The 25,017-nt window shown below is 38.0% G+C and overlaps 1 protein-coding gene across 1 annotated transcript in view; it reads right to left on the bottom strand.

Annotated features, from left to right (window-relative positions):
- The window catches only part of LOC308683532 (uncharacterized protein), a 69,139-nt gene extending 45,811 nt beyond the window's left edge, over positions 1-23,328 (bottom strand). The window contains exons 1-5 of the mRNA XM_081354008.1: positions 23,086-23,328; positions 19,203-19,386; positions 6,321-6,487; positions 4,501-4,629; positions 4,006-4,151 (exon numbers count right to left, since the gene is read on the bottom strand). Of these exons, the coding sequence (XP_081210134.1) occupies positions 4,006-4,151; positions 4,501-4,629; positions 6,321-6,487; positions 19,203-19,386; positions 23,086-23,298 (839 nt within the window). The 5' untranslated portion in view covers positions 23,299-23,328. The remainder of the gene's footprint in view (positions 1-4,005; positions 4,152-4,500; positions 4,630-6,320; positions 6,488-19,202; positions 19,387-23,085) is intronic.
- Positions 23,329-25,017: the final 1,689 nt, after the last annotated feature.

Genomic DNA, 25,017 nt, shown 5'->3' with positions numbered 1-25,017 from the left:
TTTTTTTAGAGATATCTTATGTTAACTTTTTTTAAACATTTGTGTTTTATGTTAACTTTTACAAAGCATTACCCTCCCAGACAACCAATTAATGTGACAGATAGATAGATAGATAGATAGATAGATAGATAGATAGATAGATAGATAGATAGATAGATAGATAGATAGATAGTGTCTGTGTCAATTTTCCCCAACCAACCAACCAACCCCCCCCCCCCAAACCTGCAAACCTAGGGGAAACACTGCACTCTAATATGATGATTTGATGATCAAGGAACATTTATGATTATTATTAATATTGAAATCAGTAATGTACAATTATTTTTCCAGGATTCTTTGATGAATAGAAAGTTCAAAGGAACAGCGTTTATCTGAAACAGAATCTTTTCTAACATTATAAATGTCTTTACTGTCACTTTTGATCGATTTAATGCGTCCTTGATGAATATAAGTATTAATTGTACTGAAATGCCAATACCTTCAGTAGTGTTTAAAAAGCATCCCAGAATGCCCCTTGTGAATTTATTTGAGAGAATGACCTCTAAATTGAGAATCTGCTTATAACATTAAATCCTATATAACATAATTTTCATAACTTTACTATTAATCTGAAATGTTGAAAACAGTGGTGTATTGTATAAGCTCTGATCCAGTTCTACAATCGTTTATTCACAGGTTATACACTCACCAAAAGGATTATTAGGAACACCTGTTCAATTTCTCATTAATGCAATTATCTAATCAACCAATCATATGGCAGTTGCTTCAATGCATTTAGGGGTGTGGTCCTGGTCAAGACAATCTCCTGAACTCCAAACTGAATGTCAGAATGGGAAAGAAAGGTGATTTAAGCAATTTTGAGCGTGGCATGGTTGTTGGTGCCAGACGGGCCGGTCTGAGTATTTCACAATCTGCTCAGTTACTGGGATTTTCATGCACAACCATTTTTAGGGTTTACAAAGAATGGTGTGAAAAGGGAAAAACATCCAGTATGCGGCAGTCCTGTGGGCGAAAATGCCTTGTTGATGCTAGAGGTCAGAGGAGAATGGGCCGACTGATTCAAGCTGATAGAAGAGCAACTTTGACTGAAATAACCACTCGTTACAACCAAGGTATGCAGCAAAGCATTTGTGAAGCCACAACACGCACAACCTTGAGGCGGATGGGCTACAACAGCAGAAGACCCCACCGGGTACCACTCATCTCCACTACAAATAGGAAAAAGAGGCTACAATTTGCACGAGCTCACCAAAATTGGACAGTTGAAGACTGGAAAAATGTTGCCTGGTCTGATGAGTCTCGATTTCTGTTGAGACATTCAGATGGTAGAGTCAGAATTTGGTGTAAACAGAATGGCCCTCATTTATCAATCTTGCGTAGAAACGGGCGTATATATTGGCGTAAGATTATGCTTACACTCTTCTCATCGCCTGATTTATGAAGCTGTGCGTACCTTTGAAATTCTGGTGTACGCAATACCTGCCCTTGATAAATGCCGCGGCTGAAATCGATCGTCATTAGAATAACACGCCCCTATATATTCAAGTCTCCGCTTCCCCCACGCCCATTTTACGCCATGGACACACGGAAGACGGCAAAGAAGACAAACTTCTTTGAGAAAGAGAAAGCGAAACCAGGGAAGTGGAAAGAAACAAAATTGATTTCTAGATTTTTATCATTAATGACGCTTATTGTTATTTAGAAGAAGAATGTCGTTATTATTATTATTTGTATTATTATTATTATTTAAAATAAGAAGAATGGCATTTTTATTATTTTGTCAGTCTGAATTATTTTTTTGGTCATTGAAAGCCTTTCATTACTAAACCCAGTCCGTGCACACCTGCCGGGCCTAACCCTGGCCTAACCATCGTTTCAAAGAATATTACAACGGCGAGCGCATCGAGTATAAACACCTCGTCCGTTTGGGGAGGTGCGCGCGCAGTCCGCGGAGACTCGCGCTGCGGAGCCAGGCGAAAGTATAAACAAGGCTTGAAACGTCAGGTAAAGCGCACAGGCTCGCAACTTAAGGAATACATATGCCTACAATTCAAATGCTTTAGTAAATTCACACAAATTAAACACTGAAGTCCATGTTGCACAAAAATAAACACTGAAGTTTATAATTACTATGTTGTTGTTTTTTTACAGTGGGTCATAATATATCATATCTTTTAGTTTGTCAGTGCATTTTGTGGTGTTAGGAATTGTTTTTCTGCGCATTCCCGCACTCAAAACGTGCGTACACCACCTCCTGAGCTGGCGTAGGATTTGAGCGTGCCGTACGCCAACGTCCATATTGATAAATCTCAAAGTCACCGTGGTTTTGGGTGTACGCCAGGTGTACGCTGGAAATTTGGTGTACGCACTTTTGATAAATGAGGGCCAATGAGAACATGGATCCATCATGCCTTGTTACCACTGTGCAGGCTGGTGGTGGTGGTGGTGTAATGGTGTGGGGATGTATTCTTGGCACACTTTAGGCCCCTTAGTGCCAATTGGGCATCGTTTAAATGCCACGGCCTACCTGAGCATTGTTTCTGACCATGTCCATCCCTTTATGACCACCATGTACCCATCCTCTGATGGCTACTTCCAGCAGTATAATGAATCATGTCACAAAGCTCGAATCATTTCAAATTGGTTTCTTGAACATGACAATGAGTTCACTGTACTAAAATGGCCCCCACAGTCACCAGATCTCAACCCAATAGAGCATCTTTGGGATGTGGTGGAACGGGAGCTTCGTGCCCTGGATGTGCATCCCACAAATCTCCATCAACTGCAAGATGCTATCCTATCAATATGGGCCAACATTTCTAAAGAATGCTTTCAGCACCTTGTTGAATCAATGCCACGTAGAATTAAGACAGTTCTGAAGGTGAAAGGGGCTCAAACACAGTATTAGTATGGTGTTCCTCATAATCCTTTAGGTGAGTGTAGGTTTAAAGAGTAAAGAAGAGAATAGCGCTGCACGATTAAGCGCAATACACATGTAATCGCACTTAAATTGATTTGGCTGATCTCGATTATGAAATGGCAAAGGCTGTGATTTATTAGTTATGTGCAGCTTGTCAGTGACGTACAGCTCAGTAAACGCAGCTCACTCCGAAACCACTGAGAGTTCGAGTCGCTTATAACGAGCATTTGAAAAAGCAGCACATCTTTCCAGACATGAGACGCATTTATGAACCTCTAGTGTGTGTGTGTGTGTGTGTGTGTGTGTGTGTGTGTGTGTGTGTGTGTGTCAAACATCTTTCCAGACATGAGACGCATTTATGAACCTCTAGTGTGTGTGTGTGTGTGTCAAACATCTTTCCAGACATGAGATGCATTTATGAACCTCTAGTGTGTGTGTGTGTGTGTGTGTGTGTGTGTGTGTGTGTGTCAAACATCTTTCCAGACATGAGACGCATTTATGAACCTCTTGTCCAACAACAGACGACATTATTAACACGCTTTTCCTTCAAACTCACTTCATGAGGATAGCCGAGCTCCTCCTCCTGTGTGTGTGTGTGTGTGTGTGTGTGTGTGTGTGTGTGTGTGTGTGAGTGTGTGTGTGTGAGAAACGCCCTCTGGTGTTCAGATGAATATGTGTGTGTGTGTGTGTGTGTGAGAAACGCCCTCTGGTGTTCAGATGGATATGTGTGTGTGCGTGTGTGTGTGTGTGTGTGTGTGTGTATGTGTGAGAGAGAGAGAGTGTGTGTGTGTGTGTGATAAACGCCCTCTGGTGTTCAGATGGATATGTGTGTGTGCGTGTGTGTGTGTGTGTGTGTGTGTGTGTGTGTGTGTGTGATAAACGCCCTCTGGTGTTCAGATGGATGTGTGTGCGTGTGTGTGTGTGTGTGTGTGTGTTTGAGAAACGTCCTCTGGTGTTCAGATGGAGCATGTACTACTGATCAGCCGCTGCACTGATAAGCTGCACATGAAATAATCACAGCCTTTGCCCAATCGCGTGCAGTTTCGTTGTGATTAATCGCGCTGGTACAGCAGCCTCAGGCTCACCCGGACCCGTCGGGCATCAGCAGACACTCGTAGCGCACGACACTGGCGGTGGCGTTTTTCACCAGACAACCCAGGGGCCCGTGACCCAGCTCCCGGCTGTCCCTGATGCCGTAGTGATTCCTCAGGGCCGCCTCGATGAACGGCAGCTGATCCGGGACAACAGAACAAACAAATGTTAAAAACCCATTTAATTTGGTGTTACGGACACATTTTCATGCATCCCTGTGTAAAATATATATTTTAATTGAAATAAATGTTGTTTTAACATGAAACTTCTAAATATTGTTTCTTCTTTAAGAGGAATCCAACCTTAGATCCGTATTCCAAAGCATTCATGAACTACAACCACACTTGTTTGTTCATCTGATTCTACAGTAAGTAGGAGGCTGTCATTTCTCTGTGACGGCAAATATTAATCAGAGATGTGATCTGTCACACGGTGCAAAAGCTCTTCTGACACGTAACATGCACAGACAAGCTGGCGGCAGAACTCACTCTGCTGGCGTCTCCCTCGCCACATTGTTTGATGAACTCAAACACGTCTTGTCTGCAAGGTCTGAACCCGCTGGCTCCGGGATCTTGGCTGTCAATGGAGATGGCGCCCCCTGCTGCCTCCTGGAGGATCTGCGGGAGCAGCAACACACACACACGCCATGAGAACATTTACTAAATATCTTCATGGATCATGATCTTTACTTAATATCCTCATGATTTTTGGCATAGAAGAAAAATCGCTCATTTTGACCCATAACATGTATTGTTGGCTATTGCCACAGATATACCCGTGTGACTCGTGACTGCTTCTGTGGTCCAGGGTCACATATGAGTAAATATAAGGCAGATACATAGTTTCTTTGAAATAACGCTCTTATGGATACGTTTTGTAAGTTAAGGTGCATTTGTATTAAGTAATTTGGTGAGGTTAATTTGTAAAGAAAGACTGCACACATTTATATTAAAACGTGCATATATCTGTAGACTAAAACCCATGATATGCATGTGCACGATTCACCGATTTCACAGATTCACGTTTTTGAAGTTTATGTGGAGATGATAACGTTTAAAAAAAAATCAAAACTTGTGCCTTGGAACCAGTTTCAAAGTTTGCGTTCGCAAGCCACCGAACACTGTTGTCGTGCAAACGAACGGCCAGAACACATTAAACGTTTTCAGTTAAAGCGGTGTCTTGTAAGCGGCCGCTAAATTAATAATAATAATAATAATAATAATAATAATAATAATAATAATACATTTTATTTATAGGTGCCGTACGTGACACTCAAGGACACCTTACATGCAGATAAAACGCATAAAACAATTTGAAAAAAAATAAAATAATAATAATAATAATTGATGATCTTTGCAATGGAAGTGAATCAATCAAAACTTTATCTGGACAATAACTTTATTCTAGATCTGCTGTAAAGCCTAAACAATCTCTGTTACTGTTTTTTTTAGTTTTAGTTTTTATTGAAAGGATCCCCATTAGCTACAGCCGTGCTGCAGCTATTCTTCCTGGGGTCCTGAAAAATATGTACATAAACAAAAAAATAAATAAAAGTCATTAAAAATACAACAAGTAATTGTAAAAGGTAAATACACATACACATATACACCTACATATACACATGTATATACACAAATCAACGTACATATGTACACTCATACGGGCATAAAATATACACACATATAAAAACACATTCATACACATACGCCTATAAATATACCTACACATGTGCATGTACACACATATTCACACACATATATAAATAAATATAAACAGTCAGATGTATTATTTTGATAGATGCTGTTTTACATATAATTTAAATTTATTTACATTGTTAGTAAGTATGATATGCTTTGGCAATTTATTCCATTCCTTCATACCTCTGAACATAACAGTGTTTTTTATGGCATTTGTTCTTGCTATGGGTAAGGTGAAGTTGCCTTTAGTTGCATGTCTGGTACTGTACTGATGATTGTCTACACTGAAAGAAAGATGCTTAAACAAAACAGAAGGCAATTTTGAGATGGAAATGTTTCTTATGAGAATTAACAGTGAATACAACAGTCTGTCTTCGATCATCAACCAGTTAAGATCTTTGTGCATTAATATTTCTCCTATAGCTGCACCTAAGTGCTACACGAGCAGCTCTATTCTGTATAAGTTGTAATTTATTCATATATTCACCAGTGGCATTTGACTGTAATCTCCTGTCATCACTGTAAAGCTGCTGTGAAACATCTATATTGGTAAAGCGCTGTATAAATGAAGGAGACTAGACTTGACTTGGAGGTAAAGCAGAAACACACACCTCTTTGTTTTTGATAATGAAGTCCAGGTAAGTTCCCTGCTGCAGCTGACTGAAGTCTGTGAATCTGAAATGCTCTGCCATCTTCTTCTCCAGCGTGCGCAGCTGAGCTAGGCTAGGTGTGCTAGTGAAGCTGGCGACATGATCCTGGAAACAGCTCTTCACATCAGCTATGCAAAACAGGACCACATCATTAGGCAGGAAAGTTTTTAAATCAAGTATGAACATTTGATCCAACAAACACTGATACTGATTATGCACACTCCCCATAGTCATTGTCATCCTAGGAAAAGGAGAACCGTAATAATAAGGGAATCTATAGATTTGCATCAGAACAATGCAACAAATCAATGCAATCTTTCTTAACAAAATTCAAGCACCTGAGCAAAAGAAATTTAGAAAATGTTACTGAATTAATTGGTAACAATTCACAATAAGGGTCCTTTTTGAAAACAACTAACAATTAAAAATCCTGTAGTCAATAATTTTATCTCTTAAAACTCATCTTTGTCACTAAACTGACATATGTAAACATTTTTTCATCTTCATGCCATAAAATATCTTGAAAGTAATTCGATGCCCTTGCCTCATTTAGTATTTGCGGTTCTATTAATATGCAAATGAGCCCCGCCTCCACTCACTCACTCAGCTCAGAGATCCACGCGTTGACAATTTTGACTAAGTTTTTCAATCATTAAAAAACAAAAGTTGCGTCTGTTAATATTATTTAATGAACCAGAGCTGACAATGAGCAGTTGTTATTTTTAATAACAACTAAGATTAATCATCAACACTTTAACAGACGTCTTGCATATTGTTAGTTAATGCATTATACCAATGCTAACTAATAGGACCTTTCTGTAACATGCTACCAATTCATTTTTATAATATGCAGATTAATTAATTAATTAAATTAACTGCAATTAAATCAAAAACCTCAATAACTGCTAAGAAAACCCCAACAAATACAGATAAATAACTAAAATATTATGAAAAGTTTCTATTCATTGTCATGTTCCCCTTTTAAGGCACCGATATACTTCAAGTGAAATCGAAGAATGAACTAGTGTGACGTCTTTTCCAACAAAATCATGCCAAAACCAAGTTCATTAATGGATTTCAAGAACATTTTTGATTTTATTTTTTGATTCCAAAAAACGAGCGTAAAAAGAGACAAAAGTGGATACAGGCCTTGAGACAGAGCGACACGCGTCATGGGGGGGGGGCAATCCAACTGTCCCCATTGACTTTGTATTGCGTGAAGCTGCCTCCTCAAGTTCAAGTTTCAAGTTTACTTTATTTATATAGCACATTTAAAACAGCCACAGACTTACCAAAGTGCTTCACATCAAAAGAACAGCATTATAAAATAATTAAAACAAACAGACAGATAAAAAAGGAAAAAAAAAATTCTGACTTCTGACAAAAAACCAAACAAAATGTCTAAAAGCTGCTGTGACAAGGTGTACTGCAAACAAGCTAAAAAAAAAAACCAGAAATAAGTGTTTATAAGCTGTCGACCCCAAAAAACGAGCGTTTAAGGACACAAAAGTGGATACAAGCTGAAACAAATCGGGAATCCTGACACTCAGTATGCTCTAAAAATACTACAGGGCCGTTGAATGCTTGAATCTGATTGGTTGACGAACGATCTAAGGTGTGCATTATTTTCAGGGAAACGCACGGCTAAAGTAGTTCCAGGCAGGTCTTGACTGCATTACAGTTCCATATCACTTCGCGTAGTTAAGTGTAATAACGGAAAATAGAATACAATTAAATAGAATACAATTCATAACAAGAAAAAGCATTTAGCCCCATGCGCTTGATCTGCAATTTTCAATGTGTTGCTTCACAATCAATAGAAACATGCAGTTTAATTTAATAAATAAAATATATAGTTCTATCTATAATCAATAGAAAATTAAACTGAATATAGGCTAAATAAATGGATAGTCCTGCAGCATGGATTTTTATTGCAGATAATATAACAAATAAATAATTATTGATAGGCCTACTTGTTAAAAGGGCTTTGTGTTTCATTTATTTGGCTATAGTTCTTATTCGATCTACGTCATCAATGTTCGCGGCGGCCATATTGTTGACATACAAACCACGGCAACTGTCAGTCTGTCAATTGACAAGCGAGTCAGCGTCGGTATTATCCATGGCATTATCGTTTTTTTTTTTGTTTTTTTAAACAGCGCGATGTCTTGTGTAATACACGGCTGTTCTAACAACAGCAATAAGAACCCCGGAGTTATTTTTTACTATGATATAGAAATCATAAATGTGAAAAGAGGGGTTGTCGGTAGGGGTCTGGCAAAATGTAACCACACACATGTCAGAAAACGTGAAGGCAAGGAGACAGAGGAGTTGAACCAGCGCAGGAGAGACTTTCCCCACAGCAAAGTCTGTTCCCATCATTTGGATAAGGCTGTAAGATAGGCATTCATTTTTCTCAAGAAAAAAAAAAACTCACCTAATACAGAGAGAGAGATAATGTGTTTTTTTATTATAATAACAACTTTATTTAATGATATAAGTAAAATATATAATAAATATGTAACTAAAGTACACATATTTAGCAAAATACTCTGGCTTTTTCTAGCCAACTAACGTGCTATAGCCTATATATTATGGTCATTAAATGGCTTTCCTGAGGTAAATGTTATGTGACACAATTGTTCTCCAGCTGTTTTATTGACCCCTTTGTTTGATCGATTGATCGATATTATGTATGAGGAATATACATTTCGGTAAGTTATACGGTATCTTTCAACAGTGTTCATTCGTGTTTATTTACTAGCTAGAGATGATCGGTTCACGTGCCGCTAGGGATCTGTCGCGGCACATTTAGGCTACAAGCGCCAAAACGGTATTTATTGTCTGAATTTCGTAATAAAAGTGACAGAACCTTAAACCTGAGAGCTGAGATTTTTTTATATCATAATAAGTAACCTGCTTTGTCTAGTCTGTCAGTTTCCTTGTCCTCTTTGCTTCGCGATTTTTCTGTGCGTGAGAGCGTGTGAAAAGCGTGAGTCTCACGGTGAATGCATGAGAGTTGGCAGCTCTGTAAAATATCCGGATAAGTTACGGTTGGCAATAAGGACGGATCTTTACTTAAGGCTATTGGGTCTATTTGATATGGGTCCACACCAATCAAGCTTATATTCTCTTGATACCGACGAGATGAAGCCATTAGGCTACTGCTCCCCTCAACTCAAATCTGCGTGCGGCTAGGGGCAGGACAGATGTCATGTCAACAATATGGCCGCGGTTAGCTACTTCCGGTGTTTGCGAATAAGGCCTATAGTCTACTGTCATCTGTCAATAATGAAAAAAAAAAGAATAAACAAATTAATTAAAACGAATTGAATTAATAAATAAATAATAATATTAACGCACATGCTTTTCTGTCTCATTATTGCAACATCTCTCTCTAATAACTGCATTAATAACTGCATGATGAATGTAATTTGATACTTATGACTGATCATGCCCAAACGCGTGTTCAGCGCGTTCAGTCGGTGTTTAAAATCTGCTGCAGTCGATGAAAACAGTCAGAGAATGTGTCAGCTAGTCGTGTGTACCAGAATTAGTCTGCTATCAGTGGCTTAAACCTCCGTTACTAACTCTAAAATTACGTTTTGGAAGTAGCAACGGAGGCATGGGATTAGATGCGTAAGAAATTAGTCCTACATACAAGAGCATTTTAATGACAAAAACTTTTCAAACATTTTGAAATACATAATCTGAACAATGTTTCGAGGTGTGGTAACTGTAGTATAAGCGGAATAATTGACTTCAGGTCACCCTAAACCTCACTCCCATCCGGGTCATGGCACCAATGCAACCCCTCTCACCGGGTCCTTCACACCTCGCTCCATGCTGGTCTCGAACCCGGGTCTCCGGCATGAGAGTCAGGCGCTCTAACAAGGAGGCTAAAGACTGCATATATATATATTGTAATAAGCAACTGAAAAAAGCACAAATGTAAGGGCATGTCAGAACATCTCAAGGACCCCAAAAACACCGTAGACCCCAGAGGGTTAAACGCTCGTTGTTTGGTGTCGACAGCTTATAAACACTTATTTCTGTTTTTTTTTTAGCTTGTTTGCTGTACACCTTGTCACATACAGATGGTGGACAACCAGAATGCCTATTACCGCCGCGCCAACCGCCGCGGCTAAATTACCGCGGCGAAAACAAACCAGCCGCATTTCAAAGTCGTTCCCGAAATGACCGCCAGGTAGCGCAAAGGGACATTGTGCAAAACAGCAGCAATTGTCGTATTTTAAAATGTAAGTTGGTTAAATATAAAACCCTAAGCCTAATAGGCATATTTTTCATATATATAAATAGGCCTATTAGGCTACAACAGAATAGAACCAAAGATAGAATCAATTTTAGAACTGAAAAAATAGAATCAAAAGTTAAAGATAAAGACGATATTAGGAGCAATGACGCTGAATATTTTTACTATTCTATTGAGGAATTAGATAAATGAAGAGCTCTCGTGAGCGATACAATTGTATTGTAATTTATAGTGATTTCAAAAGCAGTCCTTAAAAAAAAATACATGGAGTAGTGTGGCATAATTTTTGAGAGATTACGCGGAGCGCGTTTTAGTTAAGATCCTGGTTTCAATGCCCTTAATGTATATAGGCTAGGCTACTGCTTTAAAAAAAATGTCACAACGCGTTTTGATATTGTTTTGAATTAAACATTGAAGTTTAAAATGTAGTGTTTTGGCACAACAGGCCGAGTGGCGTTACGCATTGTTCAAAAATCTGGCTTTATTCTGGCATGTTGAATTGGTGTTAGAATTTTTTTTTAGATTTATTAGATTTAGATTTAGATTTCAGATTTCGTTAGATTTATTTTTCTCATAACAGCTGAAATAACTTAATATATGCCTTGTCTTAATATGACCTACTTAATATAGGCAATAGGCATATAATAGCCTATATAATAAATGAGCAAAACTTGGCCACTAAATATTTAATTTTCAATTATTTTAATTATCACAATTAGAGTTTTAATTTTATTAAATTGAACAAGCGCAACAATCAGCATTTAATCAAATATTCTAAAAGATGTATTATTATTAATAATGTTATTTCAACATAATATTTCGTTTTTTCGACATAATATGTGTGCGTGCAACAAGCAAGATGTGCATTTGTAAATCCGGTGATGCGTGCATTGATTTTTATCAATAAACTAGTGTTTTCTGACAGTGTCGACTGCAAAGATGAAGTTGACGATCGCCATATTTGTAGTGAACGCACCTAGAGAGAAATGCACATAAAGATAATCAGAGAGTAGACTTTTTCTTTTCGTTTTGAATTATTTCGTTTGAAGACATTTAAGGCTTTGTGTCTTTGATGTATTTATCATGTCTGTGTGAGGCATACGCTGAGTTTCGTTAAGTTAGGAGGATGAGATGCGCTCCAGCTGACGTGCAATGCGTGACCGCGCGGGCGCCTCCATGATTAGTGTCTGTTATATTTGCTTCTCTTACTTATTAAATCCAGGCAATTATTTGATAATAAATAGATTAAAATTAAGATACAATTTATAGAAAACGAAATTCACTTTAAAGAAATGTTTTCTACTAAACAAAACTTAATGAAGTGGTCAAAATCATGTCTGACCCACTCCATATCCAGCTCTCGATATAATGCATCCTATCTTACTCGTGCTGTTCACTTTTCATATTCAACATAGATGGAAAAAAATAACATTATAATATTTTAACAAATATGATTCTAAATGAGATTATTTAATGGCTACAACAGTATAGTAGGCCTTTAGACTCTATTTGTACAAATTGCTGCACTATAATTTAATTAAATTAAATCTTGTAACGAATTCACACTGTAGGGTAGACTGTGTACAGTTGAGACATCTTAAATAACTTGCGTTCGCAGCAAGCACAAGTTGTGATTTTTGCTGTGCACTTGCATATTAGTGTCAGCTGGGAAGGAAATATAGAGACCAGACCTCTTGGAACTTTAATTGAATACATAGCGTTGGTAAAGCATAATTACATCCCTACAAATTTATTAGGCCCTACTGAAAATAAATGTATCGAATTTAAGCAAAGTAGCCTAAATGTTAAGACTCTAAGCCCTTTGCTTTTTTACGTAGCCTATAAAGGACTCTTATAGCCGACTTTGTGTTAATTTAATTTGTAGAGGATTTTTTTTTAACTCAAACACTGAAATAAATTAAACTAAATTATTGTAGGCTACATTTTTTGGCACACCACGACGAGTGGCGCTATGCATTGTTCTAAAGCCAGGTTTTATTCTGGCATGTTGAATTAGTGTTCGACAAACGCGGCGGCGCGTTCATTTGAATGAAGAGCGCTTCTCGCTCGTGTGAGCGAACACACACTGGAACGTTAGGCCATGCCGCAACGTGTGAATCGTGGCCGAGTGGTTGAACTTACGTTACGATCATTTAGATGACACGGGTTCGAATCCCGACCTAACTTGGTCTATTGATATTTTTATATTAGCCTATTAATGCATTTTATAGTCTATTGTTGATGCAGAGAGATTTGTCAAGTTCTAAAATAGTGGTTCTCAACGGGGGCGGTACCGCCCCCCAGGGGGCGTTCAGAGAACAATGGGGGGCGTTGGAAGCAAGATTTTTGAAAGGGGGGCATTCAGGTGTTAATGGGGGGCGTTCACAAGTTTAAATATATAACGCAAATTTTTGTTCATTTACTTTTGTTCATTTTAAGCATTTAGTAATTTAGTTGTAATAAACACTTTAAGTGGGCTATTTAAAAAGTGTTAGGACTATGTTTTTGTTAAATTATGTTGTAAAACATATGCGCAGAGTGTGATATCATATTGTGTGTGCACGCGCGTCTATGGTGCGCGTAAAAGAATACCTCAGCAGCGCTCAAAAAAAAAAAACATTCGTCCGCACCCACTCTACTCCTGACCGCAAGTCCACCGTCAGTGTTGTAGGTAGGCACTAGGCAGGTTTTTTTGTGTTCATTTCTATTGCATTACGATTGAAAGCAGTATCAATAATGTCAAAAATATGATGTGCAGTCAAGTTCGGGTGTGTGTATGCTGTGAGTGTTCTCAGTTCTCACCAATACGCTTGTTGTGATTCGCGGAGTTTTGACGAGTTGTATTTTAACGACTTAATATTATTTCTTATTCAAAAGTTTAGAATCCCTAACATTCTAAAATCTTCCAGTTTAATGCAACATGTAGCCTATCGTTACTTTTGCAACGATTCTATTATTTTTCCAGTCATAGACCAGCGCTCAAGCACTGACTACAATCCAGCGCTGAGAAGAATCAGCAATCACGTGCTCAAAAATGCAACAATCTAGTGGTGCCTAGAATCATGCAGCGGAGGAATGGAAAGTTGACAAGCCATTAAAAAGTATTGTCTTAAGAAACACTTACATTTTTTCAAATATTCTCAATAAATCATGTTCCCGTTCACTCTGGCGACGAATTTTAAAATTAATTAAACTAAATTCTATTTATAAGGTAAAACTTTTACATTTTTAGGCATTCCAATCCCTAATGCCAAAATGTTTTCTTTGTTCACCAAGTAATTTACTGGTCAGGCATTATTGTTAACTCGCAAGACAGTACGGAGAAAATGACAATTTGATGGATAATTTAAATATATTCTGCAATCACATTTTGGTAATGTAGCCTATTCATTCCGCCGTCACATCTGAGCGCGAAATGCTGCTTGGGTAGTTTCAAGATATAAAAATAATTAATAATACAATAATAATTTAATTGTTCATATGTGTTTAATCTTGTTAGAAGATTTTGTTTACTGATTATGAACACAAATTAATCACGACAAACCAAATTAATTGTAATTACCATTGATGACAACAACCAAGGTATTTTAGGCCTACAATTCTAACATAATTTTTCATGAAAAATCATGATTGTATTTATTTATTTTTCGAAAGTAAGGTTAATGAAAGCAGCTTCTTGCAATACTCTCCTAAATGCATAATTAAACCTAAGTGCAAACATTACCACTTTAATGACCGTCCTTTATTTTTCAGTGCATTTGTTTTACAATATATGGCTATTACTGTCATGGATTAATATTATAACTATTATTATGTAGTAGTGTAATGTAGACATGCACAACTAAAAGAGGTTTGAATTTTTCTTTAATTTGCACAGTGAATATGGATTGGCGCTTTTAATTTTGAACTCTCAAAGTGCACCAGATTGATGAATTAAACATTAAAATGCACAAAATTTTGTTACGGGGGGGGCATGCCCCCGAACCCCCCTAGAAGGCCTGAGGTCCACCCACCACAGATTTACCAAAAATCATGTGAGAAAAACTTGTATTGCTATGCCAATGCAGTTTATAGCTTGTTTTTTGGATTAATTATTGTGGAGTGTAGTTCCATTGTATTAATAAAATTCAATTTTGCACTTATTTCATCTGTTAACTCTCATTCGTTCCTGGTCGCTCATTAGTTTGAGGGTGGGGGGCGTTCAGGGACCTGGATATTGGATAAGGGGGCGCTGGCCCAAAAAAGGTTGAGAACCACTGTTCTAAAACATAGTTTTTTTTTGCTTATAGCCTATTTACAAAATAAAATCACCAGCATTTCCATTTTACACTAAGGAACAAATAGTATACAATGACTTTACTTCTGTAGCCAATAATAATTCCAATCGTAATTTCAAAAGCAGTTCTGTTAATATATATATATATATATATATATATGACGTTTAAACGACAAACAATAAAATCAGAACCAGTATTCTGTTGCGTTCATGGTTCCAGTGCATCCATGGCTTTTCAAAATGTCACAAAGCGTTTTGAGATTGTTTTGAATGAAATATTGAAGTTTATAATTAAGTGTTTTGGCACACCACGACGAGTGGCAAACTCTTTGTTTTGTTTTGCAAACTCAGCTAGCCTGTGGGGGGTTTGGAGAAGGCAATAGCTTTATCTGCTTTAAATGCTTTATCGTGGGGGTGCAGGACAGAGGTGTTAATGTTCAGTCTTTCATATGGAGAGTGTCGGAGCCAGCCTGATGAGCAGGCACAGGCAAAATTCTTTTAAGGATTAATCTCAAAATCTCCAAAAGTCCATAGCCTATGTACAGTAGGCCCTATATCTTGTTAAATTATATATTGTAGTTTTATTGATTGTATTTAAAGGTTTTCCACATACAATTTCAATTTAGCAGATACAGAGCTCTTTAATTCGCGACCCACCTCGTTTTACAAGGTGAATTCAGCAAGGCATGTTGTATCTTTGAAGGAACAAAAGCTATTTGTTACAGTTTTTTCTTTCGTGATTTGTGTGGATGACACACAGCGACATATACAGTATTATCAGCTGTATGGTGTTTTTTTACGCTAAATGCTTAATTTCGAGAAAGACCCGCCGCGCGCAGTGAGGGAGACCAAACTTACTAAAAAATATCCAGCGCGAAAGAGGCAAAGAAAAACGCCTGTTCTTAATTTATGTTGCTTTGAACTTTTTTCGTTTTGTACCGTTTTAATTTTTTAATTTAGCTGCAATTTCTTTGACAATAGAAATTTAAAATGTTGCAAGAATAAGATTCTGTGTTTCTTATTTTGCATCACAAAGGGAATAAACTCTATCGATGCAACCCTGTTTAAATAAATAAACTGTCCCGACACTTTATTCATACCTTGAAATGTGCGATGGGTTTTCAAACTTAATTCATTTTCTTTTTCTTTTACATTTTCATTGTTTATTTTTTACTTGAAAGCAATACTGTATTGAAAGTATATTTTTCTGATTTGTTCGATCTGTTTTGAAAAATGTCTTCCGTTGGTATGGACGGGTATCAGTGTCAGTCATCTCAATCTCGTGAATGATTCACACACACACAAAAAAAATAATTTAGCAGATTAAAGACGAGCTCATCATCTTCATTTTCTAGTGCAATCGGCTGACGTCTTCCTTCATCAGATGTGTCGTCTTTGCAACGGCTCAGCTGGAATGTAGCAAATTTATGTTGTAATGTACAATTGATAATTAAACAAGATGATTGACTTTAATAAACAGATGCATATTTAAGCATCAAGAACGGAAAAACATAAACACTGTCGGCTGAGATTCGATCTCAGATCGTTTGAAGCTCCGAGAGGCTATTGTTAATGCATTGACCACAGAGCTATCTGGTCTACTATTTTCTAATTTTTGTTCAAATAATGAAACTTTTTTTTTTTTTTTTTACAAGATCTTGTGCCATGTTTTTGTTAAATAAACAGATAGGAAACTTACCTTTTAAAATGCCGCAGTTGCTGCTGTTTTGCTCTGTCACTTGCGCCACCCGGTATAGTAGTCATTTCGCGAACGACTTTGAAATTCGACTGGTTTTTGCTGCGGCAGTAATAGGCATTGTGGTTGATTATTTATTAAAGAATTCAATTTATAATCATAACAACATGTAAGCCTATTTAATTCTGAATATAACAAAGAATGCTTAAACCGACTAACATCGGTTAGTAACTGCAAGTCCTGAAAATGTTTTAATTTTACGGTAAATTATTTTAATTTATTTCACTGTTATGTTTCAGTTAATAAATCTACAACACATTAAAATAACACGAAGTAAATGACAAGTAACCTATTGACATAGCCTTTCTAAATTATAGAAAAACTGGGCACACAATGTTAACGCGTGTCTACTTTGTTTAAATTTAATGAATTTGAATTCGTTTAACCACAATATTTATCTTGAATTTATCTGTGACCTCAGCTCAGATTACTGCCGCGGCAGATTACGTCATAAAGAGTATAAACGGACACTTTTCAAAGTCTGTGATTACAGCGCCACTCAGCGGTAAAAGGCAGCAAATACACATCCCAATTTTGCCGCCGCGGGAACGGCGGCGGTAAAAGTCGCATTCTGGTTGTCCACCATCTGTAGCAGCTTTTAGACATTGATTTGTTTTTTTGTTACAAGTCAGAAATAACAAGGAGGCAGCTTCACACAATACAAAGTCAATAAAGATGTGTTTGTCACAAGAAGCCAAGCACCGACATTAGGCGCTCGTCGATAGCAAGTACACAAAGTTCGGACTTAATTGCCAAGTCCGACTCAGGAGAATGACTCCCGAGGATGCGAGTCCATTTACTCTGCCAATGAAACGCGCGCGTCACGCAGCTCGCTCTGCTACTCCGGTTATCTCTGTATGCATATTTTAGGCAACAATAAAACGAAATATGTTATAAAACACCACACTGCCTCTTTTCGTTTTCATTTAAAGAAATCTTAAACATTATAGCCACACAAGTGGTTCAGGCAACGCGTATTGATTATATTCACTGCATACAACGTTAGCCTATTTATAACAAAACGAAATATAAAACACAACTCTGCCTCTTGTCGTTTAAATATAATATAAAAATATTGAACATTTTAATATGGTCCAGGCAATATGTGCATTTGTACTAAACAACCAGTGTTGCAGTAAACAACATTACAGATCATCTTCGTTGTACTCAAATTTAAAACAAAACTCAACCCAATCTTTTTGTTAAATTTCAGTTTTATCAATATTAGCCATTATAAAACTATAAGTAAAAGGTACAAGAAGCTATACAAATAAAGCAAACAATTCTGTCAAACATACAAAGTCAGCGCTCTAGTTTTACCATACAACGGTAAAGTTAAATAGCTTATAAAGTTATGAAACTTCACTTAGCCCTCAGCCAAAATGATTGGCCAGGGAACAAATTATAGATTCAAGAGACCAAAAATCGCCCGTTAGATATACACAAGACGAATTATATCTCATGTTTAACCACTACAGAGACGCCAGAGTCAGCTGCAAACGTCAGAACGACTAGCCGAGGAAAGGCTGTTCCAGGCGGGGTCCACGGGGTAAACCCGGTGATCGACTGGATCTCACAACCTGGATAAAATTTTCATAAATCTTTATAAATAAACCACAGATTTGAGCTTTAAACAACTACATTCTCGCCTGAAAAACTCTTAAAACTACATTTCATGATACAAAAACAGTAGTATTATATTTCAACTGTATATTAAAAAATGACGCTTCTTATGTTGTCATTCTCCTTGGCGCAGCCTATGCTCGTTATCAGCTGTCAATCAAGCTGTCAATTAAAGTTAACCATGCCCTTATTTGTCATACATTTTATATCTAAATACGATCTAAAGTAACGAGTTAGAAAAAAAAATCACCCCCCTCACAGTTGTCAGGCACTCGGAACCTATCGAAAAATACAATAAAAGTCCATGGGACCAACATGTAAAAACATGAATTTATGCTGTGAAAACGGATATTTTAACATGGGGGTCTATGGACATTTGCTCCCTTTTGGGACCTCCCCCTAGCGGATTTTCGATGTATTGCAGTTTTTCGCACTTCCAGGTAGGCTTCATTTTTCAGATTAGAATGTTGCCGCTTGGTTCAGACGCGAGTAAAAACATGAACACACTGAAGAGCCGCTTTAGAGTAGAAACTGAAGCTGTAACTCTAATTGAAAGAGACTGATATTGTTGTTCATGTTTAATACTGTAACGCATCTATCTATCTTGTATAAAGTGCTGTCTGAGTAAACGTGACGAGACAGAAGAGTCTGAATATAAACATTTTCTATCTCTATGAACAGAAGATGCTTTCTGAACTGCTGTTTTCTCATTTCTGTTGTGTGTTTATTGTGTTATTGAGAGGAAAGAGCAGCACATATTGACATATTCATCTAAATGCTGTTGGATGTTCACTTTTAAACCCTAAGCAGAGGACAAAAAAAGACTTTGCTGTGAGTACATCAGGGCCTTACCCTTAGAGGGTGCTAAAACTGAAAAGGAGAATAAGATGACTAATGAGGTGATGAAGTGGACACCTTCAGTGGGGAGCATCTCCGTTGCTCTCTCTTCCGTAGCTGTATTTGCCTCTGCTTTTATCTGAGGTTTCTCTTTATCTACCAGGTCCTGAGGCGCGTCCAAGGAGCCACAGCATATAGCAAGCTGGAATAGGGCTCTAGCTAGCCTGTCTCTCATTACACATGTCAGGAATGCCTGAATATCCTGAGGACACACAAAAAAACAAGCACAATCAGTCGTTTCCATAACACGTTATAAAGTAGAAAAATTCATGTTCAATTACAGGGTTCCCACGCCTCGGTTAACTTCAAATTCAAGGAGCTTTCAAGGACTTTCCAGGTCCAATACCCTCAAACTCAAGGACTTTATGTGGGACACATTTCAAGTAAGAGCAAGGTTACATAGTGTTACCCTGTAAGATACATTGTTACAGTTTTGCACGCATGAACGTCATGGCAACGTACAACACATAGTACCTCACGCGGCAAACACTTAACGTAACACTTAAACGCGCGTAACTAACCTAAATGCGCAAGCTAGTGCGCATAGGCCACGAAGTGTTGGCGGAATAACAAATTAGCGGATCGGAGGGAATCATATGGAAGCACTTTCAAGGGCCTGTATCTGTGTGTGTTTTAGGGCTGCAGCTATCGATTCTTTTTGTAATCGATTAATCTAGCACTTAATCGATCGATTACTCGATTAATCGGATAATTTTTTGTGTGCGTTTTTAAACAACCAAAACAAATAATGCATAACGAAAATGATGTGGCTGTAAAATGATAAAGCATTTGGCTTTTATTTCTCAAAAAAAAAAAACAGAGGTATTTATTCCAACTCCAACATTTGGCTCCAAAACTAAGCCTATTTATTGCAATTTTTACCCATTTAGTGTTTATAAGTGCCAGTGCCCACAATTATATAACAATACAGTTAAGTCAACAACTTACTGTAAAACATGTATAACATGTAAAACTATGAATACAAACTTAAATAGTAAAGGCCATTTGGCCTTAGTTTTGTTTACTTAATACAACATTAAAAAAAGGATTGCATTTAACTGCAATTTAACTTCAAATTGCATGCATTGGAGACACCTACACATAGTGTAGCTTTGAAAAGGGGAATGTTTTATTGCAAATATGCATTTTGTTAAATAGAAAAAGAACAGCATTTTGTTTTTCACTTAGGCTAAGTATATTAGCACGTTTTGTAGTATTAGATTTTTTGTTAATTGAAAATGTTCTATGCTCAATTACTTTGGTAGCCGATTATAATGTCTTCCCCAAAAGTACGAGTGGATTTGGAGAAGCAGGCTGGGGATTTTCATTTTTTGTTGTTGTCTGTAACTATTTGGCAGACGTGACATACAAACAAGGTCTCGCAAAGACTGCAATACAATATTTGTTCCTCCATCACGTCCCGGTGTATACAGTGAATGCATGCTGAAATTATTGTTGCGTGGCAACATAAAAGTTTAAGCATGTGATGCATTGCCGCAACGGATTGAAGCGCACGTCCGAGTGAAAGATAGAGCGGTGTGTGCGCGAGCCACACAAGAAAACACTGTATCCGCGCCACTGATCGCAGCGGCAACGAGCACTTTGATCACTTGATTTAAAAAACACATTTCAGTGACAAGATTGGTTTTAACTTCATTCAGGAGATTTTGGGTAACTGCACAACTGACAGATCACTTTGAGAGCACCACCAACGGTGTGTGTGTGTGTGTGTGTAACCATAGCGACAAAACGACCAACTTTCGGACCCTGCACTTAAAGGGTAAGTTCGGTATTTTACACTTAAAGCCCTGTTTACAAATAGTTTCTGATGAAATAGAACGGTTAAGATTAAAATTTGGACACATGCTGCTGTCCCGAGAATTTTAGGTTTATTTCGCTTTCCCCAAAACCTCTAGAATGGGTGTATAGGTGCACTCGAACAATCCTTCATAAAATGCATTAAACTTTCGTTTACAAAGACCTGAAACTCACCGAGTGGTCAGGGGTGTTCACTAATATGCTCACACAAAAATCGCTGCAAAAGATGCTTTTCAACAGGTTTTATCTTAGTTTTTGTCCAACTCCATTGACTTGTATTGAAAGAGCTGTGTGAGGTACGGTATTACTCCGCCGCTTCTTCTTCTGCTTCTTCTGTGTATTCAATGAAATGCCAGCGGTTTGCTTGCAATTGGCAAAGGTGCATTATCGCCACCAACTGGGCTGGAGTGTCTATTATTCAAGCTCTCAACGGAAGAATGTACGGGTGTGAGACGTTTGGAAAAATAGATCCATAGTTTTACAACGAATGGTAAAACACCTGTTGGAAAGCATCTTTTGCAGCGATTTTTGTGTGAGCATATCAGTGAACACCCCTGACCACTCGGTGAGTTTCACGTCTATGTAAACGAAAGTTTAATGCGTTTTATGAATGATATGTTCAAGTGCACCTATACACCCATTCTAGAGGTTTTGGGGAAAGAGAAAGAAACCTAAAATTATCGGGACAGCAGCATGTGTCCAAATTTTAATCTTAACCATTCTATTTCATCAGAAACAATCTGTAAACAGGGCTTTAAGTGTAAAATACCGAACTTACCCTTTAAGCCTAAGCAACTGCATGAGGACCATAAAGACTCAATGGTTATGATGCAAGTCGTTGGAGAAACATTTCTGTGTGGGATTAGCAGATGATGAGCGTGACATCACATTAATGAGGAAAGCAACCGATCCCTCTCCTACTCTCATCGTTAAACCCATTTACATCCTTAAACAGCTGAAAGGAATTACCACTGCAATTACCAGGAATGAAGCATGAAGTAAAAGAATAGTTCACCCAAAATTCTAATTCTACATCATCCACACACTTTTTGAAGCTTGAAAGCTTCAATTCCAGTCGTAACTGCAAACACCAAGCAAATAAAATCTCCTTTTGGGTTTTGGTAAGTAGAAAGTACGTGATTCTGGTTTGGAACAAAACGAGAAAGAGTACTTTATAAGAGAGCTTGGGGTGAACTATCCCTTGCATCTCATTAGGAATAATAATTACAAGTGGGAACTCAACCACCAAACCTTGTTTAAGAAAGACAAACACTTTTTACGTAAAGGCTGCTCCAAACAAAAGGCAGCAAAACTACACCGCTATATTGTGTTTGCCCATATGCAAATCTTACCGAAGCTTGTTTTGGAATTCCTAGATGTAAACTCACAATTGTAAGAAAAACATCTGAATTGTGAGATAACCTTCAAGTTTAATACTCAGGCTATGCGTCAGTGTTTTATTACTCGAGACTAGACTCGATCTGCGCGCATCACAGAGCTAGTGCAAGATGAGAATTTGTGGTTAAAAGTATATGAATGTTTATTTTGTTTATAAAATGTCAGCTGGTTTGTGTAGATAAGACTCTAATTCCTCGACTGGATCATGTCGAGACTTTGAAGCTGCACTGAAACTCACATCTGGACCTTCAACCCGTTGGACCCTATTTAAGTCACTATATGGATAAAAATCCTGGAGTGTTTTCCTCAAAAACCTTAATTTCTTTTCCACTGAAGAAAGAAAGACTTGAGCATCTTGGATGACGTGGGGGAGAGAAAATTATCAGTGAATTTGAATTATGACGTGAACTTCTCCTTTACCTCGAATTTGGTCTGAAGCACTACAACACTGTTGTACAACTGTTGTGCAATCCACTGTTGTACAACACAGTTTTGGAAAAACCTTTAGTAAGTATGCACAAAAGTAATAGAGGTGAGTGCCAAAACAAGCACTGCTTTACCTTAGCAAGATGCCACCCATGAAGGACAGCAACTTGGGCGTTTCCAGTGCGGTTAGCAGACATCAAACATCCAAACCATAAGAAAAAACAGCTTGCAAACGAATACTCGCCCTTAAGTTGCTCACCTTCGTCATAGTTTCACTGAAGATGCCTTCAGAGTTGTTGAAGACTTCCAGGACTGCATCGGTGGCGGTCATATTTGCATATTTGTTCCTAAGCTCGGAGTTTCCCACCTGGGAGTAGATCACAGGTCCTTGGGTGGGATCCAGCAGGCTCTTCTTGATCTCAAACATTTTGTCATCCACCTTCTCCAGAATGGTTTCTTTGGCCTTTTCCATGTGGCAATACTCAGCAGCCGATGCCTTATTCAACATCTAAGAACACAGCATGAGCAAATAAAGTCTTATCCATTGGATTAAGAATGATGGGAATTTTAGAGCACAACAGTTTCACAGTTCCAGAGTTTGGGAGAATTCTTAAAGGATGTATTTTCAATGCTTTGTAGATAGGGATGCAACGATATGAACATTTTGCAGATGCCGATAACCAATAATTCTTTATACTTAGATAAAAGTAAAAAGCTATTATTTTGCTATTAAATCCATGTTCGAGGCAGTTCGACTTAACAAGTGCATTTCTTTACACACACACACACACACACACACACACACACACACACACACACACACACACACACACACACACACACACACACACACACACACACACGAATTGGAAACACTCGATCTGCGCCAGTGGACGCGCACCGTTATGAATGCCTGTGCAGCAATGTGAAACAACGGCAAGCACACACGCAACTTCTACGGAAAGACTGTATTCTCGAACTGTTTCGACTTCGAACTGTTTCTGTCTCGATCTCGAAATGCTTGATTTTCTTTCTTTTAGACTACAGAATTTATTATACTTGTCAAAAAGATAATAGAAACTCCACTATGTCTCTCTTTACATTTATTTTGTCCTGTTGTCGGCTTCAGCTAAGAAAAGAAATAGTTCGCCCCACACGTCCAAAATTCATAGCACACTTTAGATAACCTTCGGCAGCGAGTGCAGGCTCTTTGGTGGAGCTCTGCTCTGAAGGAAGTTCCATCGTGACAAATGAATGGACTACTAGCGGACTCGGAGTGACATGAAGACATGAATCAGAGGCACAAAAACGTTGACGGGGTGAGCGGTCATTATGTTTACTAATTCCTGAACCGTGCTTTGCGCGCAACCCGAAAAAAAAAAAGAAAAGAAAAAAGCGGATTTGCATGATTTACGAGAACATCATTTTCAGGTCGGAAAAGCCGGATTTCCGGATTTATCCGGAAGAATCACATCCCTGAATAATGTTTTCATTATAATTTTATGTAGCCGATATGACAGACTTGCACATGTTGCACTGAACTCTATTTTCCTTTTTGAAGTGATTCAATCATATTTCAAGCAACTCAATCCCATCATGTTGAACAGTGGCATCTGAAGCGTCTCAGCTGAAGGAGATAATACATTGTTTATCAGCTTTAATATCTCAGCTACATTTTCTGCAGACACCGACATGGTGGCCGATATATCGTGCATCCCTATTTGTAGTGAGAACCCTCAACACCGAATCAGACATTTCTGAAAGAGGGATGGACAGACCCAAAAATTATGGCAACAACAATAGGGAATCTTACCGAAATGGGCAACCCAAGACTCTGGATTCTGATGCCGAGTTCGTAAGGCGACTCGCAGCTATAATGGTCTGCAAGGTGCTTCAGGAAATCAGCAAGGTCAAATCTAGGTGTCGTGCTTCTACTCCGGAATAATCTGAGACTCTAAAGCAAGCAGAAAACCACAGCGTTACGTCAACGCAGATGTATAGGAATGTTTTTTTTTTTCTCTGTATTGTGTCTTCCCTATTATATTGGTTATGTTTTGTGTGTTAAACAAGTGCAGTGCTGTGGAAAAGAATTTCCCCCTGGGCACAATAAAGTTATTCAATCAATGAGTATGTTGAACACTGGTCAAGAACACAGCCAATGCCAAGCTGACTCACCTTAAGAACGTCCACA

Source organism: Scardinius erythrophthalmus, assembly GCF_964197995.2.
Source record: "Scardinius erythrophthalmus genome assembly, chromosome: 23".
NCBI classification, from domain to species: Eukaryota; Metazoa; Chordata; class Actinopteri; order Cypriniformes; family Leuciscidae; genus Scardinius; species Scardinius erythrophthalmus.
The sequence above is the reverse complement of the archived record's forward strand: the minus strand, read 5'-3'. Positions and strand labels throughout refer to the sequence as shown.